Here is a 19,357-nt window from a genome sequence, read left to right on the forward strand (position 1 = left end):
AAGGACAAGGTTCTCCAGCTCTCACAGAACTTTTCAGACACCCATTAGTGCATCCAAGCCAATGTTCCCCACTCAATTCCAATTTAGGAAACCACCCAGCTCCTCAATGACAAAGTAGATCCCAGAAGTCCCCTGTGGGATGTTAATGGCAGCCTCACTGCATGTGGATCCAATTGTTGCAGCGGGTGCCACCCTTGCTGTCTCAAATCTGCATGCAGCTGGACAGCCACTCACTTCACTGAATGCTTTGGGTGTACAGTGTTATTCGTCAAGGCTGCGATTTCAGCAAAGGGGCAGATGAGAGCCTCTCTGAGCTCTCCTTTCTCAGTGGACTTAAAGGAGATTCCTCTTTAGTAGGGGCCATGTGGCTTTGAATTTGAGATTTTATTGTGAGATTTTTCAACGGTTAGCCTGCAGCACCCTGACTGACTGGCCAGAATCCCAGGCAAGCCTAAACGAGGCTGGGGAAGGTGGACGAGTTTACACAGAACTATCCAGACTCACTATAAATGTATCTACTGTCACTAGGCATTGGTGAGGTACGGCAATCTATTAATTTTGCCCCAGATACAGGCTTGTCTCAGTGCCTCCTCTTGTGCAGTTCCATGATCTGTTAGTCATCTCAATTGCAAGAAGCTGGCTGGGCTGTCCCCCATGCTCAGTGCACACTGACATCTTTGCCAGGTAACCCAGGCCAGTGGGTGCTGGCCTGAGGTCTGCCTTCCTGGGCTGGGTGTTGACTGACTCCTGTGGCCACCATTTTAGATCAAAGCAGCAAATAGCAATAGCTTGCTATTCCTGAATGACTTCTGCTCTCTCAACTTTTCATTTTGCTTTTGCTTTTGACACATCCCCAACCAAACTTTCAGATCCCTCTAGCAAACCTTCCAGCTTCATGCATGAGCTGTTTTCCAGTCTGTGTGGACTCATTAAGAGCAAGATATTGGTCCCAGCTACCAGTCAAACACTACTTCCTTCAATCCATGCATTGCTCATGATCCTCCTGCCCACTCACTGTGAGGTTTTTAATTTTTCCTATTTTTACAAGAAGTGAATCAGAGACTAAAAATGGCAGAGGAGTGAGTGGAAGTCACACTGACCTCCTCCCAGGACCATCCTGGAATTACAACTAAATTGTGGAGAAATCACCTGGAACAATCAACTGAACAATAGCAAGATAGGAGCCTTTTAACCTTGGACAGACAGAAGAATCAGCTTTAGCACAACCTAACTGGTAAGGAGTACACTAGAGACTCGAGAGGGAAAGTGGAGCACGCAAGGGCGGCAGCACCAGGCGGATATTGAGACGGCCAGCTGCATCCCCCTGAGAAGAGCATAAATCATAGGCGGGGATGTCCAGCCTACAGCACCAGAGCCCCAAAACTACACAGATAACAGCTAGCTGCAAAGAGTGGCAGGGTTGTGCTCTGCCAGAGACAGGTAGCTGGGGATGCAGAGAGTCAATTAAGGGCTAACGCATAAATTTTTATTTGCAGCCACTTGCCCTGGACTTCAGCAAAGGCGTGGGCAGAGTGGGCTGGAGACGCCTGAGGAGGGACTGCGGAAGGAGCCTTTGGGGATAGAACTGAGAGAGTAGCCTGCGGGACCTCAGCGCTGACTCCTCCCCTATATGTCAGCAGCCATCTGACTCAGGCAGACCACTCCCCTGAGCGGCAGCAGTGTGAGAGGACCCAATAACCCCCCACCCCAGGAGGGCCTCTGCCCTACCCTGTGGTGTCTAAGGTTCTCTGCTGAGTGCAGAGTGTCTAGATTAACAGTTGAAGTAGACAGCTACAGATAGTAGATTCCTAGAAGTCTCGAACAGACTGCCTACGGTCAGACAGGGTCAACATCTGACATCATCAGAGACAGATCCAGAAAAGAAAAAACAGAGTCCTCCTACCATAGAAGTTCACACCACAAAGTCAAGAAATCAAGACAGATCAATTTAAGAAGCAAATTAATTAATTAATTAACAAGAGAAGAGCCTCACAAATAATGGGAAGAAAAAGAAATACCCCCGACTTGAAGGGAAAGGAGGAATCCCCACAAAGAGAACTAAAGGAAATAGAGGCACGTAAACTATCAGATATTCAGTTCCAAACAACAGTTCTAAGGAAGCTCAATGAGCTCAGTGAGCTCAGAGAGAATTACCAAAAACTACAGGGAAACTAAGAGGAACTTGCTGCAAACTATATCAGCATGAGAAAGGACATAGAAACTATCAATAAGACACAAGAGGAAATGAAGAATACCATTTCTGAACTGAAGAACAGAGTAGAAGGAATCAAAAGTAGGCTAGATGAAGCTGAGGAAAAAATCAGCAAGCTGGATGATAAGGTAGAAAAAAGCTCCCAGAAAGAGCAAGAAAATGAAAAAAAGACTGAAAAAGAATGAAGAGGCATTCAGGGAAATGCAGGACAACCTGAAACGTAATGATTTCCGTGTAATAGGGATACCAGAAGGAGAAGAGGAGGAGGAAGGGATAGAGAACCTGTTTGAAATAGTAATGATGGAAAACTTCCCTGATTGGAGGAGAGAAAAAGTCACACAAGTCCAGGAAGCACAGAGGGTCCCATTCAAGAGGAACCCAATGAGGCCCACCCCAAGACACATCATCATTAAAATGGCAAATATCAAAGACAGAGAATCGTAAAGGAAACAAGGGAGAAAGAGGTAGTAATGTATAAGGGAGCTCTGATACGGCTAGCAGCTGACTTCTCAAAAGAAACGCTGCAAGCCAGAAGGGAATGGCAAGAACTATTCCAAGTCATGAAAAGCAAAGGCCTGCAACCAAGATTGCTCTACCCAGCAAAGCTCTCAATTAAAATGGAAGGTGAAATAAGGAGTTTCCTAGATTAAAGAAGGTTAAAAGAATACACCTCCACCAAACCAGCATTGCAAAATATGCTAAAGGGACTGCTTTAAGAAGATGGAGGAATAGAGTCTATGAATACCCAGTTCCTTCCACAGTCACCAATACTTGATATTAACCAATATTTTAAATACTTATTCATCTGATTGTGACAATGACGTATTATTTTAATTATTTTATTATTTGTCGAAACTAAACCTGTTCTTATATATTTCTTGCCTATTTCTATTATTATTAAAAAGCTTTAAATGACTTTTTGGTATTCTTTTTCCATTTTTTGACCAATGTTTGTAGAATTTTTTCCCTAAAAAAACAAAAAAAACCCAAAATAAACAAAAACAAAAAACTATTAACCCTTTTTCAGATCAGATGTGTTGCAAATACTTTCCTATTCTGTTACTTGTCCTTTAACTTTTTTTTATATGTATGTTACTATGTAGTCTTAAATGTTTAATATAGTCATATTGTCAATATTTTACTTTATAACTTCTGGGTTTGAATATGTTACTTCAGGGTAAGAAAAATATTTTGAATTTTCTCCGAAAACTGCTTAGATTTTACATAGTGATTTTTAACTCACCTGAATATTTTTTGTATAATGTGTGAAATAGGGCTCTACATTTTTTTTTATTTCAAGTAATATTGGTCCATGCACTTTATATGTTGAATAAGCCTTATTTTCCCCATTGATTTGAAGTATCAATTTAATCATATTAGACAGATATATTATCATTGTTAGACAGATATATACATTTGTTTCTAGAATCCTTATTTTATTTCATTGATCTACTTGATTATTTCTGTGTGAGTGTCATGTTTTAATTACTGAGACTTTATAATGGATTTAATTTTTTTTAATATTTTATAATGCATTTTGACATTTAAAAAAGTAAATAAATAAATAAAATCAATGTGCATCTAGGAAGGATGGAAGGAAGGGAGGGAGTGAGGGAGGGAGGGAGGGAGGAAGGAAGGAAGGAAGGAACTCCTACCTTTTGCCCCAACATGGGTGGAATTGGAGAATAGTACAATAAGTGAAATAAGGCAGTCGGTGAAAGACAAATACCGTATGAGCTCACCTATAAGTGGAATCTATTCAACAAAATAAACTAACGAACAAAATAAACCACAGGCAAGGAAACATGGAGCAGACTGAAAATGACTAGAGGGGATGGGGAAGGAGGATAATGGTAGAAAGAAGAAGAAGGGACTAAACAAAGAACATGTATGAATGACCCACGGACATGGACAACAGAGTGGAAATTGACTGTGGGAGAGGGGGGTGGGGTGGGATGGGTGGAGGAGGGTAAAGGGGGAACAACTGAGACAACTGTAATGAATGAACATGATTTAAAAATATAAAAAATTTAAAAATAAAGTTAAAAAAAGTGAATCAGTAGACATTGGCAGGATTTTTAGAGAACACATCTCAACTTCCTCTTTTTACACAAAACAAAATGTGATGTGATTTGTTTGTGGTCATACAACTAGTTAGGGTATAATGGCAACACTATACCCCAGGTGTCCCAACTCCCAGCCTGAGACCTCACAGATCCTGCCTTTAATGTGTGTGGGGAAGGGTCCCAGGATGGGACGGTTGGTGCCCTGGCATTTTTAAAATTTTATTTACTTATTTTTAGAGAAAAGGAAAGGGAAGGAGAAAGAGAGGGAGAGAAATATCTATTGGTTGCTTCTCACATGCCCCCAACTGGAGACCTGGCCGACAACTCAGGCATGTGTCCTGAACAAGAATCGAACTGGCGACCTTTTGGTTTGCAGAATGGTGCCCAACCCACTGACCCACACCAACCAAGGCAGTTGGTGCCCTAGCATTTTTAAGAAAGGAATGACTTTATCCACAAATGCCTAAAGACTCCCATTTCATAATCAGGCAGACAAAGCCACCAATGTGATCACCACAGCTTCATAAACACTCATTAAAATGCATCTGAAAGCATGTGATGGTTTCCCCACCCCCTAAATAATGAGAAAACAAAGGCAACCCTTTTGAGCGGGACCAAGTTCAGCTCTGAAGTCAATATTATTTCTGGTTTTCTCTAAACAATAACATAACGGCAATTCTTCCCTTTTCTTCACTTTTAGTTCAGAATGTCACAAAAGGCAAGTATTTCTTGGAAAAGGTTTAGATTATAAGAGTATACTCCAGGCTCATAAAATTGGCATAAGGGGATAAAAATATACTATATATGGATATATTAATCTTCCTGAAGAAGTTGCACAGGCTGTTATAAACACTTATAACATGGTTTAATATGGACACCAATGAACGGCCTGCAAAAATATTCACCGGTCCTACTAGGTAAGACTGTAGTAGGCTGAAAGTATCCAGGAGAGATGAGCTCAGTGAGCCTCAGTTTTTCCAGTAGGCACTGAACACATTGGCCCTGGGCAAAGATGTCAAAAAGGGGAAAATAGTTTATCAGTTTCCCCTTTCTTCCTCACTAGTGTTTCCTCCAGTTCAGCTGAGGGTAATCTGCTTGCTGATTCTTAGTCTGTCTCTCACAACTGCCTCCATACTCCATCAACAGCTCTTTTCAATACTGGTTCACATTCCCCCTATGAGTGCCCTTGAAACTGATGTTGGCCAACTAGATTGGATTGCAGGCCTTCTGAGATAAAGGTGATTCCTAGACTTGCTCAGAAGAAAGAAATAAAGACATCATGGGGCACAGTGGAGGTAGCCCCAGAAGAGAGAAGACAATGCTACATCAGGATTAAGTTTGCAGAAAGCAAGGGTAGGAGAAGAAAGGGAGGGAGGGAGGGAGAGAGAATACGCCTAAATATATACATGGGATCAGATTAGTATCCATGTATATAGTATAAATGTCTATATTTGGGCATATGTGTCATTTGCATGTTTGTTTTTCAGAAGAATGTCCCCACTAACTAAAACTGACCTTTCTGTAGAACAAGCCAAATTTTCAGCATTTCCAGAATTGCAAGACATGCGGCTCTGGAGAATCCTAGGGTAGTTCAGAATGGCAGGGAACCTTGAATGCTGATTGGCTTCAGGAGGAGTCAGTTTGTCTCAGGAATGAATCTCTGCTAACAGATGGTTTGGAGTAAGATTCTTGACCTATAAATAGGGGATTTCTTGGTGTGTTTGGCTTGCCCTGAGCCCACAGACTGCATGCTCAGTGCCCGATGCAGACAGAGGCCAGGTGGGGTGGAGGAAAGAGCCCTGGAGTAGATACCAGAAAACTTTAAGTCCTAGATCTTCCATTTGTGGTGTGACTATAAGTCACTCCCACTCTCTGAGCCTCAATTGATTATTCTATAAAATAGGTGCCTGGTCTGCCTGTGTGTACCTCACAGCATTGTTGAGGTGTGCACATTGGGAGCAGTAATTGTTACTGATGTTATTCTCCAGATCTTGGGTCCCTAAGCTGCCATATAGATCTCCGCAATGGGACTTGGCTTGCTCTTTGACAAATAAGGACCCATCCACTAAGATGGGGCATCACGTGAGGGTGGCGGAAGGTGAGTGGCCTAGTCCTGACAGTACTGACCTGACAGCCAGCAGTGCTGCCTTTAAATTCCACCTCCTGCTGCTCCCCATTACCCACCACTCTTGGTTCTCCCACATTGTCTGCAGCACTCACCCGAGTGTGAAAACTTGTGACTTTAACAAGCTTCAAGCAGAACTATCTGAATGGTAGCTCCAACAAATGCAAACGAGGTGGCCCAGGTGTGGGATTTTCTAGAACTGTGTTCTCCCTTTCTGTAATATAAATACAGCAGCTAGAAGAATTGGTAACTCTAAGAATGGCCCCAAACCTATAGATGCATATGGCATATAGATTTAATGAGCTCTTAATTCATATCGTACCATCCCAAGAGAAGATTTGAAGTAATCTGTCACTGAATAAGCCTTTATTGAGTGCTAACCTTATACTCCTGGGCTGTCAGAATGCCAGGCCCTTAGAGACAGGCTGGTCCCTCCCACTCATGTTAGGGCTGCTGAGGTCCAGAGCCAGAAGAGATGTGCCTGTGGGTGAGTGTCTCTAACACCCAGTCTGACCCGTTTCAACAGGAAGAAACCATGAGCTGGTGTCCAAACACACTCCCGTGTTGCTACAAGATGATTACTTAGGGGAAAAGAAAGAGATGGACTTTGTTTCAAATGGCTGAATGGATTTGGCAAGGTTTGCCTATAGATAAAGCAGGTGCTTCCTGGAGCCTGGAATAGACGCTGAAGGTCAAAGGAAAGGGCATTCTCCTGGTCCAGAGAACTCTGACTGTGCAGAACCCAGGTTAACAAGTGTCACCTATGTTTCACCTGCATTAAACTGACAAGGCCAAAATCATGCAGGGAAGGGGAAAAGTGGAGCAAAGCTGAGATTGGAGGCCACAAACCTGAGGTTGGAGGCAGCCAAGGGCCAGTGGGCAGACCTAGATTTCCATATATGAAGCAGACAGAAGGGGTAGTTTGAACTGTGTGAGAATCACACACCATATTGGGTAGCACCAGCTTCCCATCTGGAAAATCTTTGAGACATTCTTGTCACTGGGTGAACACAGCAGCAATCTCTCTCGTTACAGCAAGGCCCCACTGGATTGCAACGGCAGGATGAGAACCATGATGACAGTCCTGTCTTCCCAGAAGGCACTCTTCCCCATCACCAGGACACCAGCTCTAGTAGCTTAAATGGGGCAAAGAGAAACAGTTGCAGACTGCTCAGCACCTTTTTCTCCAGGTGCAGATTGCTGCTTTGTGGGGACTGAAGTTTATATGATCTGGGGGGGGGGGCCCTTTTTACCAAAAAGAATATAAGGTTAAATGGACAAAATTAGGTACCAAGCCTTGGGAGGTTTGAAGGATGAGTCTTGAAGCTTACACACAAGTTACTTTGCATTTGCCTGTGCTCCAACAATTGGCTAAATAAAAAGACAAAAGCCTTTAGCCCATGGCAAGAATTCAGTTGCATAAAACACCCGATAGCTGTGAAGTGGGAGAAGAATCCAGAGACACCGAGTTAGTTCGGTGTATTCTGGAAGTCATGCTTACAAAATAAGTATATTTTAGCCTCCGAAAGCCAAATTCTGCCTCTAAAATCTACTAACAGCAGATGGACCTACCCCATTTAGTAGATTTTAGAGCTAGGCTGTTAGAGTTCTGATGCCATAGAGGCAGAGGCTGGGACGGGACATGGCATAAAACCATCACATCAGTCCAGAGAGGACATCCCCATGGTCTAGGTCCTTTTTTTCCACCTTAAATGAGATATGACTGACAACATAAAAATTGTTTATATTTAGGTTGTATAATATGATTTTTCTAAAAGTATAGAATGTTATGATTTAATATACGCATACATTGTGAAATGTTTTAGGTTTTTTTTAATTGAGGTAAAATTCACAGAACATAAAATTAACCTTTTTTAAGTGTACAATTCAGTGTCATTCAATACATTCACAATGCTGTGCAACCAAATTAGGAGAGTGAGGCCTACTTTACAAATTTGTTATAAAGATCACATGAGCTCACACATGTAAAGTGAGCACATGCCTGGCATGGCATATGTACCAAATAAATATTCTCTTTATTTCCACTCTTGAAAATGCAAATGCATTTTTGGTGGTCCTAAAATAGCTTGTAACATGGTTTATCAGCAGCATTTGCTATTCAAGACAGATCTGCCTTTACTCATTGGCTGCAATCCTAGACAGCTGTGTACAAGGCTAACTTTTGTAAACCAAATCATAATAAAAATGCGATGAGATTTTGCCACTTAAAGGAAATCCTCAGTAAATCATTTTATGAAGTAAAAGATCTTTCATCCAAACTTATCCTTTTTGAAAGGTGTGCACTTGGTGACATTGGCCTTTCTTGTAATGACTCCTAATTTAATTTTGGCCACAAACATGTGCTGATGTTCCACACCTGCAAAGCACACAGCAGCGGGAGTAGGTTGCATATTGGAAATGATGACAATCTAAAAATATTTCTTTCTTTCTGTGATTGCATTGTGGAATGTGTCAGATATCCTGAAAAATATCCCCTGCTTCTGTGTGTATGGGTGTGTGTATTGATGGTAGTGGTGGTGGTCTGATGGTATGGGTATAGATGATGGTGACAGTAATGGTAGTGGTGGTAGAGGTGGTGATAATGGGTGATGGTGGTGGTGATGATGAAGGTGTGGTGATGGTGGTAGTAGTGGAAATGATGGTGATAATGGTAATGGGGGTGGTGATGGTGATGGTGGAGGTGGAGATGTGATGGTGGTGATGGTGGTGGTTGTGGTGATGGCGATTGTGAAGGGAAAGGTGTGAGGGTGGTATGGTGGTGGTAGAAGAGGTGCTAATGATCAGGGGGTGTCCTTACAGGGTATGTTCTTCTTTTTATACGTTTCTGTAAGAAGATCCAGTGACTGGGCCAGAGGAGTAAGGCTTGCTTTAAATGTGTTATTAACAGAAACCTCAAAACTATCTTCTTGCAGTTAATTATCTTTTTCCCACCTGGAAAATTAAATCTGAATTACTGGTGAAAACACAGGAGATTTTTGTTTGTTAAAATGCTGCCAATAAATTAATTTTATGTCAGATTTAACCACAGGAAAGGGCAAAGCATTTCTAAATTCCTTAGCTGTCATGTGGCAAAAAAAAAAAAAAAAAAAAAAGATGGACAGCAGTTAGCTATAGTACACTTAGTTCTTTGAAGCCATATATTTAGAAAGCAGATGTTGGATGTTGGTGTTTGGAGGCTGGCTTCCTGAAGGTATTTTATACCAGCCAAGTTCACTGTTCTAAACTCCAAAGTCTTGACTTGAAAAAGGAAGAGACAAGAGAATGTTCAGATTTTCTGACAGTGTTACACAGGAAGGCCTAAATAAGACTAGACAACTTCGGTGCCTGCGACTTATTCTAGAAATACTGGATCTAGGGAGAGTGTCACTGGGTTTGTGCCCACTACAGAGACAAAAGCTCCTAATTGTACAAAGCAGGACTGTGTAGAAGGCCCAGAATAGAAATCCTACCAGAATGAGCACACACTAGGGAGGGAAGTGGGGAACCAGATTGAGAAGGAGATGGAACTCTAGTGGGACAAACAGTAGGTGAACAACAAGAACAAGAACAGAGTATGAGCAGTATTCTTCAGAAGAATGAAGAAACAGTGATGTGACAGAGTAGCCAGCAGGCTGTTCTGAAGTTGAGACATTTAAGCGGACATCTACATGCAGTCTAGGAGACAGGCTGGGAGCAGAACATTCCAGGCAAGAGGACAGAAACGAGAAGGCCCTGAGCAAAGCTCTTGGCGTGTTCCAGGGAAAGGCACGTGGCCAGTAGGCTTGGTGCACAGTGAGCCCAGGAAGCAGCTGTGAGCTCACAGGGCTTTGCTGGCCATGGGAAAGGTGGTGGACTGCAAGTTGTTGGCAGTAGGTTGTGGAGTTAAGCAGAGGAATGACTGGCTTGACCTATCTGTAAATGGTATCTCTGGATGTTGATGGGAGAGGGAGAAATGGACGTTGCAAAAAAAAATAAAGGACTAGCCACTGAGGCAAGGACTCTAGAATAGGTATAGAAACCAGAGTGGGGATTGAGCCATCTTTGGCAGAGGAGAGGAAGCAGGACACTTGGGGAGGCATGAGATCTGTGATTTTCCCTCAAGCAGCACAGAGGGGAGTACTCATTTATTAGGGAAAACTACAGACTTGGAAAAAAAAAAGAACCAAAGCCCAGTGACCTAGATTAGGAAAGGGCAAACTTTTTCTGTAGGGCCCAAATAGTAAATATCTTAGGCTTTGCAGGCCATGTGTCCTCTGTTACAACTCTGTTGTATGCAGTATGTTAACAGCTGAGTGTGTCTTGTGTGCTAATAAAACTTTATTTATAAAAACAGGCTGTGGGGGACGGATTTAGCTCATGGGGCAGAGTTTGCCAACCCCTGACCTACAGAACAAGCTGTGCACCTTTCCCCAAGGAAGTAGTTATTTCCAAATTGCCCTACTTTTACTTCAAGGAGCTACATAGACCTATTGTACACAAGACAGTGGTAGGCCATATTTTTGGAACTGACAAGCTTTAAGACAGACCACCAAACAAGTTAAGTGACCAATTCAGAAGTGGGCAAGGTATGTAATACTCCCAAGTGCCACATTTCACCTTCACTAATGACAGTTGTTGTTATTGAATATCTGATGGTGGGTTGCTCCCCAGGTCCCAGGGAAAGGAGAGAACACTGCCTCCTCCAAAATGCCCCTGGCCTTGCTCATCTAACCTTTCTATACTCTTGAACAATTCTCATGTTGTCCAGCAGATTAAAGCACACCCACTTTCATCAGACCTTCATGGGTGTCTATGATAATACGGCCTTACCGTCTACCCCATCTATTCCCAGCCTGGTGCACTAGCCAACCTCAAGTCTGCCATCTTAGGCTTGTGCATTTCCTGTCTTCACAACACAGCTCTCTGAAGGCCAGGACTGTTTTCTCCTCATCTCTGTACCTCCAGAATGCCTAGCCCCATGATAAGGTATCTGCAGATTTGAATTAACCATTAGAGCTAAAGTTTCCCTGCAAATTATCTTGTTCTTTTCACATTTCCAGCACAAGGCCAACAGACAGCCCCTTTTCTGGAACTCTAATGAGTTTGCTAGCTTGCCCAATGACCCTGGACACAAGCACCCCTTTTCTCCTTTGTATGTTTTTCGCCTCATGGGTTCAACAAAAGGAGTGCCTGGGATGATTTCTGACCAAGGGGAACAGCAGCCACTGCTTGTTGAGGATTTACTATGTGCCACATACTGAGCCTTGGGAGGAAGGGTGTAAGAGCAAGAGGTCTCAAGGTCATGGCAGTGGCTATGCCATCTGACAGCCTTGGGAAGCAACCTAACGGAGGAGCAGCTCTGGATGGGTAATCGGGAGAATGACTGAATCCCACAGTACTAGAGAGGGGCAGATAAAGGCAAGTCTGTATAGAGAGGTGGGGGTGGGAAGTAGTGGCAGTGGCAGCCATGACTGGTGCTTGGGTCTGGGTCCCCAGGGGTCAAGTCCAGCAGCCTATGGCTCCTGCCTGCCTTTCTAACTTTGGTACTTTGCAGGTTGGAGATCTTGTGAGAGGGCAGGTAGGAAATCAGGAGGAGAAAGGAAAGAAAAGAAGGAAGAGGAGGAGAAGGAAAGTGGGCAAAAGGGGAGGAGGGGGGCCTTGGACAAATTATTCTGTGTTGACTGTAGAAATCAAAATCTGTAGCCCAGACATTAAAAGCACATGCTATTCCCCACCCTGAATTCTAGAACATGTCACCTCAGGGCAGCTTATGACCCGAATATCTGTCTTCAAGCAGAGTCACATTAGGCTCTCCGGTTAGGGATTCTCAGTAAAGGTAAGAGGCCTCAGCTGTCACAGGTCAGCCCAGAGTTCCAGGCCTGCATCCCCAGGCCTGGTCCCCAGGTTTATATATACCCTAGAGTGGGGTGGTATCTGAGCCTCAGTTCAGCCAGGCTACCCTGCGGCACTAACCTGGGGTTCAACAGTGTCTAAGTCTCTTCCCCAGGGAGCTCAAGCTCCAGACATCTGTCATCTTGGGCCTAAAGTCAAGGAAGCTGGGGGCAGGAGTGAGGCAGAAATGCAAACAAGGCCAGTGTAGGCTTCTGGAAATAGGCAGTGAGTGCTAATCTCCCAGATGCCAGCAGAAGCCAGCTGCCAAACAGAACCACCCCTCTCAGCATCCTCTCCTTCAAACAGACTGCAATTTTCAGGCCAACAGTTTGCTGAACTGGGCTACTCAGGCATGACCCAGATGCAGAGCCCAGCAGTGCAGCACAGCCAAGCAGTGCACAGCACTGGCAGGAGAGATCCATCTGAGGGCAAGGCCTCTGACAGGTGGCCCACCCTGGTTGGATTATCTGGAGCAGGAAAGGACCCTTACTGCAGGAGGAGGAGGGAGCAAAGGGAGCAAACAGCTGCGTGATCCATGGGAGGGATCCCAAAATAGAAAGGCACATACGCACTGCAAGCCTTGACCCAGAATGCTCAGGGCTACACTATAAATCTAGCTTTCCTCAGTGCAATGGGGCTGTTGATGAGACTGAGATGGCCTCAGGGATACTGTGTGTTTCTACTTGAACAGCAAGGACAAATGTTTCCCATCTCCCGTCTGAGCCAGTGCCAACCTTTCATCATTTAAAAAAAAAAAAGTGTTAATGGAAGTTATACCCTGTGTGATTTATATTGCATTCACATCCACATCTTGTTCATCATCATCCAGAAACACTGATGTAGAGAGAGAGTGTATTATTAACCCTATTGTACTGGTGCAGAGATTGAAATCCAGGGACTCATGCAAGATCTCAGTGTCAGGGATAGCTGCCTCCCCATTAACCTGGTCCCTGGACGACCTGGTGCCTAGAAGTAGGGCCACATCTGCAACATGCCCATAGGCTACACTGGGCTTCTTCTCTGGGTTTCCAAGAGGCCCGTTTAGATAACTCAGCCCAAGTCCCAGCTGTCTGTCCCGACCTCCCCATGGGGGTGTTTAATCAGCCTGGCTTGCTGCTTGTACGCTGGGTAGTAGATGATGCCGGGTAGAATGTTCCACAGATCCACGAGGATGAAACAAAGATGTTTCTGTTCTTTCTCTGTTGTGGGATGTCTCTGCCAGTGGAATAAAATCTCCAGGTAATCTGAGACTCTGTTTTGACCCCAAGCATCATGCCAGTTTAAAGAAAGCCTAACTATCTGAGCTCCTAAGCTGGTAATGAGAAACAGCAGAAGAAGAGCTTTGGGGTCAAGTCACCCGGGTTTGTTGTTTGAATTTCCGCCTACTGACTGTGTAACACTAGAAAAGTCCCTCTTTTTTCAAAGTCTCAGTCTCCTTACTAGTGAAGTGGACATATTAATCCCCATGTCATAGTAGATGAGCTAATTCATACAAAGTAGCTCATATGAATGTGCTATCAACCATCCTCTCATCATGGCTCCAGGGTAGGACAAGTACAACTACAGAACAGGAAAGGGTTGTTTCCAGTAGAAAAAGCCTGGAAATAATTTGCTCCTTGACTGTGAACTGCTGTAGCCCAGGATTTAGCCCAGAGCTGGGCACATAGAAGGGACCACGGAAATGGGGCACCTAGAGGAAACAGGCTTACTGAAGGTCTCACAAAGCGCTGATTACAGCCCTGGGATCAAATTTGAGGTCTCTTTACTGAGTCCTGTAATCTGTTTACAAGGAAAAGCATATGCTCCCAAGGATGATGGATACAGATCCTAACCCTGCAGTAGGAGATGAACAGACCTTCTCCTGCTGGGTATTTTTAAGTTCACCAGTCTAAAGAAGAGAGCCAGGTAGAACATGGCCAGTATTTTTGTAGCCACCCAATTCTCCACATTCCCTGTTACACTCAGGCCTCCTCCCCAACCTCCTTCAGCCTACTTGGATTTAAATGTAAGAAGAAGAAGGGGTGAGGAGTTGCTTTTGTTCATACTATGGGTGGAAAGCTGGCTGCACTAGGACACAACCCAGATACACTTGACGTAGCTTCCCACCTTCTCAACTGGCATCTTTCTGCAGGTCACTGGATTTCTCAGACCTTAGTGTCCTCATCCATCAAGAATGGTTGGGAAGCTCAGAAGGAACAGCCTGTATGCCAACTCACTGTAACCTATAGAGTGAGCAATTTATTGTCATTAAATGAAAAGACAAAGAAAATGAGCAAAGAGCAATGTCTTCTTCCTTCTTCAACTGCCTAATGGCCTCAGCAATCCCATTTTGTCTGGCGTTGCCTTGTGCACAGAATAGGTGCCTGCTCAGAGCTGGGGAATCTTTGCAACTTGCGGTGGGGTAATCAACTGAGACAGAGATGAGTACGCTGGGCTGTGCAGGCTCCGGAGCACTCCCATCTGAAATGTTAATGCTTTAGAGATTCTCGCACTAGTAATCAATCGACACACTGATCTAGGGGCAGAATGGAGATCTTAATTTCAAAGAGGAAGACCAAACATTCTCCTTCTGCCTCCTGTTAAAACTCCATACACTAACTACAGAGATCAGATGCCTTATTAACCTTGGGTGGATGCCCAAATGTTTGGTGACTTTGGCTAAATTGCTTAATCTCTCTGAGCCTCAATTTCCCATCACTTTTTCATCTCAAGTTTATCCTAAGGATTACAGAAGATAATACCCCCCAAATAATTAGCAAGTGTTTAGGGCCTAGTCAACACTCAATTAAAGGTGGCTATTCTTATTCCTGGTTCATTTTATATTTGTCCTCAGGGAGGACAAAGGATGGACAAAGCCCCATAGGTAGTTAGGCACAGAAGCAAGACTAGAATCAAGGTGTTCTGAGCCCTGGTCTTAGACCAAGAACAATAATCGTATCAGATGGATATTTTCCTGCCAGGGGGCTGTCAATAATTCACATGGAAATCTCGGGGCTGGTTACAAGAAGTCTCCTTTGGGACTGACAGAATTTTATTAACAGACTTTGACTTGGAACATGGGTTTTTGTTGTTGTTGTTGTTAGTTTGTTTTTTAGGAATGGACAAGAGAACCAGGTTAGCTCAGTGTCTGAATCAGTTTTTGTTGTTGTTGTTGTTAGTTTGTTTTTTAGGAATGGACAAGAGAACCAGGTTAGCTCAGTGTCTGAATCAGATTTTCATATTGAGGAAGACTGCAGATGGGGGAAGAGTGGTGTAAATGATGTGCTTCCATGTGCACATAGTTCCCTGGATCTGGGGTGCAGGGTGTTGTCCATGGATGTTAGGAAGCATGGGCTGGGGGAAGAAAGAGCGCGTGAGAGCGAGCACGCACAACAGAAACAACTAAGACCCAGCAGCTCAGGTCACATCCCCGGAAATGCAAGCCTAGCTCCTGCAAAGTACTTCCTGCTGCTGCTCACATTTTGGGCTCTGCAATAACTTGTTTGGACAGCGGGTTGTATGGTGAACTGACAGGCCATTCTACTTTTAATCTATCCATTTCTGTCCCTTAGTCAACAAACATCTGAGCTTCTGAGATCCTCAGCGCATGCACCTGAGCTCCATGTCAGCACCGGGTATCTTTCTGAGGCTGCAGGGATTGACCAGCCACAAACATTCAGCTGCACTCAAACCAAGAGCTTCCTTGGTTGCTGGCTGATGCACACATATCTGTCAGGCCTTGCCAAGGGAACGGACGCCCTCACTGCCATCCCCTTCAGATACCATAGGCATCTTTCAAGAAGACAAATGTGTTTTTTACTGTAAAGAGGAGTCATCCGAGAGAGGTGCTTTTGGAGTGTAAGACATTTTTTTGACCCCCTGAACTGGGGCAAATCCTAGGTCTCTAGGAGAGCTTGGACTCAAGAGCTAAGGTGAAGAACAAGATGCGCCATAGAGGAAGAGGAAGGGCTGATTTCGATCAAGTCCAACTAGTGACTCTAAAGCAATACAGGTGAATTGGCAAGGCTTACGAAAGGCTCTAAAGGCCATCTACAGAGAAAAGCCAAAACTAGAAATAGCATGAACAATGGTAACTTCTTCAGAGTGAGGGCACAGATGGCCATTCCAAGGACCCATCTAGGTAAAACTCTTCTGGTGTTGGGGTCTAACCTGACCAAAACAAAAGCAATTACTTACTAATCACACCTTTTAAAAAGGTATTGGTGGAGTCCCTGAGGAGAAGGGGAAGAGGGCATCTGCAACTACAACTCACCCACTCTTTCCTCCCAGGGATGGAAACAAGTGTGACACAAAGGAGGAACTGAAAATCATGCCGGAACTAATCATGGACTCTGGATGCATTACCAAGAGGTTGTTGACCATAAAAGAGAAACAAGAAACAAAACAATAATTGGATGGAGGTTAAAGGTTGCCTTCTAGAAGATCCCTGGCATAAGTGCTGGCAATCTGGAGGACAGACTGCTGGCCAAGTAATTGCTCCATCTCAGCCATCTCATCTGACTGCCATCTTTGGGAGACCTGGAACTCCAGTAAACAAAGTTTTGTAAATGTCTATATACTCAACTTGATACCACATTCTCAATACCTTGTTGGTAGAAGACAATGAGGAAAAAAGAGAAAAGACTTCAACAATCTTGTCTAACACCTGTGCACATATAAGAATCCTAGACTAGACAGAAAGCTGACTTACTGAAAGTGGATTACCCTTGGGATTGCAGAATCCAGGTCCTGTAGTTATGTGAAATGACATTACCTCAGAGCTTTGAGCTCCTAGTTCTCTGAACAGGAAGGAAGCAGACCCATGGCTCTATAAGAACCATTTCCTTTCTGCTCTATTAATTTCAGAGATTAGGTCTGTAGATCTAATACACCGAGATAACAGCAACTGTGTTTTGTTGCAACTCCTACGAACCAAGCTAATCTTGGCAGACTGGTGATTTTCCAGGTTTTTATCGTCAAATTCAACTAACCAATGGCTTTCATGGTCCCTTCTATCATCCTGGCTCCTAGATCTGTCACTGGAATCCCTAACCCTGATTTTCCAACACAAAGATGATGTCTGGATTGCAAGTGAGTAGAAATTTGTCAATGAGTTTTTAAAAAGACATGAAGGCCACAGTGTTGAATGGAAATCTTTTTCTATGCCCTAATTACTGGCTTCCTGTTATCAGGCCAAAATGTTGAATAGAAATCTCTTTCTATACCTTACTTACTGGCTTCCTGTTGTCAATGATATTGCTAATACAATACATCTAGTGCCTGTCATTCCCATATTCCTGGTTTCTATGAAGAGAAAAAGTAGGATTTTCTTCCCTCTCACTCTTCGTCTCTTTCTATTTCACGGGGTATGGTGCAGAGATCACTGGACTGGGAATCCAGATGGAGCATTGGACTGCATATCCTGCTCTTCCAGAGACTCAGGAGAGGTAGGGTCAGCACATCTCCGAGATCTCTTCTATGTCAGATTCCAGTTCCTTACACTTTGGCTTGGTTCCCTGCCATCAAGTTAGCACACAGAGTTTCAGTAATAAATCTTACATTGAAGATTAAGATTAAAAGCATTCAACAGTCCCCCCTCCAGGGGCCCATCATCTGACCAATTCCTGGAGCTTTCTGGGCTCCTGATGATTTTCCACCATGGTGATACAGGGAAGAATATTCTTGATGATAAGCCAAGTTTTCCAGTCATCCATTGTGTGACCTGCAATGTTATTCTTGACTCTCCCAGGTACTTTCCTAAATGATCTAGACACAGGGCTTAGGGAGACAAAAAGTACACTGTCTTTCATACACGAAGATGAGACCATTGATCCTGTGAATCACAGTCTTTCACTGACGGACAGGTTTGGGTGTAGTCAGCCACATTCTTTTTCCAGTGTCTCTCCCCACCCCATTGCCCTCATTGAGCCCCTCCCTTCCCCAGAGATGAGGGGCACTTCTGGGAAGTAGTTGGATGGGATAAAATGGCAGTCCCTGGCCATGGGGCAGAGCAAAGCTCTCTGGAGAGCTGAGGGATGGGCAGAGAAGCATCCTGATGTAACTAAAATAGCACTGGGTTTAAGGACAGGCAATGTCAGTCCTAGGTCTGGCCTTTGCTTTTGCGTGATATGCAGTGAGGTCTGGGAAATGGCTCTGCTGTTCTTGACACAGCTTTATTATAAGAAAAACCTTGGTGGTTGGATGAGGTGATGGCTTTTGGCCAGCCCCTTCAGCTCTGCTAGAGTAAGCCTTATGACTCATAGAAAGAGCAGCTCCTATTCCTGCCACTGTTAACATCTGGCCACGTGAGCTGACAATTCATAACCTGACAGTCAGTGGGAGGAAGCGATGAATGTTAGAAGGAGTTCATGAAACCCCAGAACACTGGTCTACAAAAACTAACCAAGCAGGCTGTGATCATGGCCACCACATTGGATGCCCTCCATGACAGATGAGCAGATATGTGCAAACTCAGGTAAAACTATTTTTTATATTTTGTTTTGTTTCATTTGTTTTTCATGATGTAGACATGAAATAAGAGCTCACCTGGGGCATTCATGTATGAGGGAAACTCTCCTTTCCATAAATCTCCTTGGCAGTATATAATCAGGCTCTAAAGTTTCAATGTCCAGACTTCTGACTCTGAAAAAAAGGAAAAGTACTTTTCCCATTTTTGCATTGAGTAAAACTAAAAACTCTAGACATTATATACAGAAGTAATGCCTGCTTGAGTGTGGTTGGTAGGGTAATAATATGGGTGTAATAATAGTTTTAACTTGAACATTTCACCAAAAATATCATATGGTGTGCTTGAGTGATAATATTATGTTACAGAATTACATGCTTATGATTTTGTAATAAAAAGGGGCAGTATTTGTGCCAGACCCAGTATAAAACAGACTTAAGAAGACACTGGAAGGTGGGTATAAAAATGTAGACTGGATAGGAAACTTGGGACCTGAGGAACCACATGGTGGTGAGTTCCCTGGTTGTTTTTTGTTTGTTTGTTTGTTTTTGTTGTTGTTTTTGCCTCATAGATCCCAGACATGGACCTGAAGAAGCCTATAACTGAAAATGTCAATGGGCACAGGCAAAAAGGCCCCA

At 43.8% G+C, this 19,357-nt stretch overlaps 1 protein-coding gene across 1 annotated transcript in view; it reads right to left on the bottom strand.

Annotated features, from left to right (window-relative positions):
* The window catches only part of MAMLD1 (mastermind like domain containing 1), a 78,669-nt gene extending 60,702 nt beyond the window's left edge, over positions 1-17,967 (bottom strand). Inside the window, exon 1 of the mRNA XM_054581810.1 lies at positions 17,872-17,967. Within this exon, the coding sequence (XP_054437785.1) occupies positions 17,872-17,967 (96 nt within the window). The remainder of the gene's footprint in view (positions 1-17,871) is intronic.
* Between the last annotated feature and the right edge of the window lie 1,390 nt (positions 17,968-19,357).

This window comes from Pteronotus mesoamericanus, unplaced genomic scaffold (genome assembly GCF_021234165.1).
Source record: "Pteronotus mesoamericanus isolate MK-2021 breed Mesoamerican mustached bat unplaced genomic scaffold, CSHL_Meso_final contig_66, whole genome shotgun sequence".
Classification (NCBI taxonomy): domain Eukaryota; kingdom Metazoa; phylum Chordata; class Mammalia; order Chiroptera; family Mormoopidae; genus Pteronotus; species Pteronotus mesoamericanus.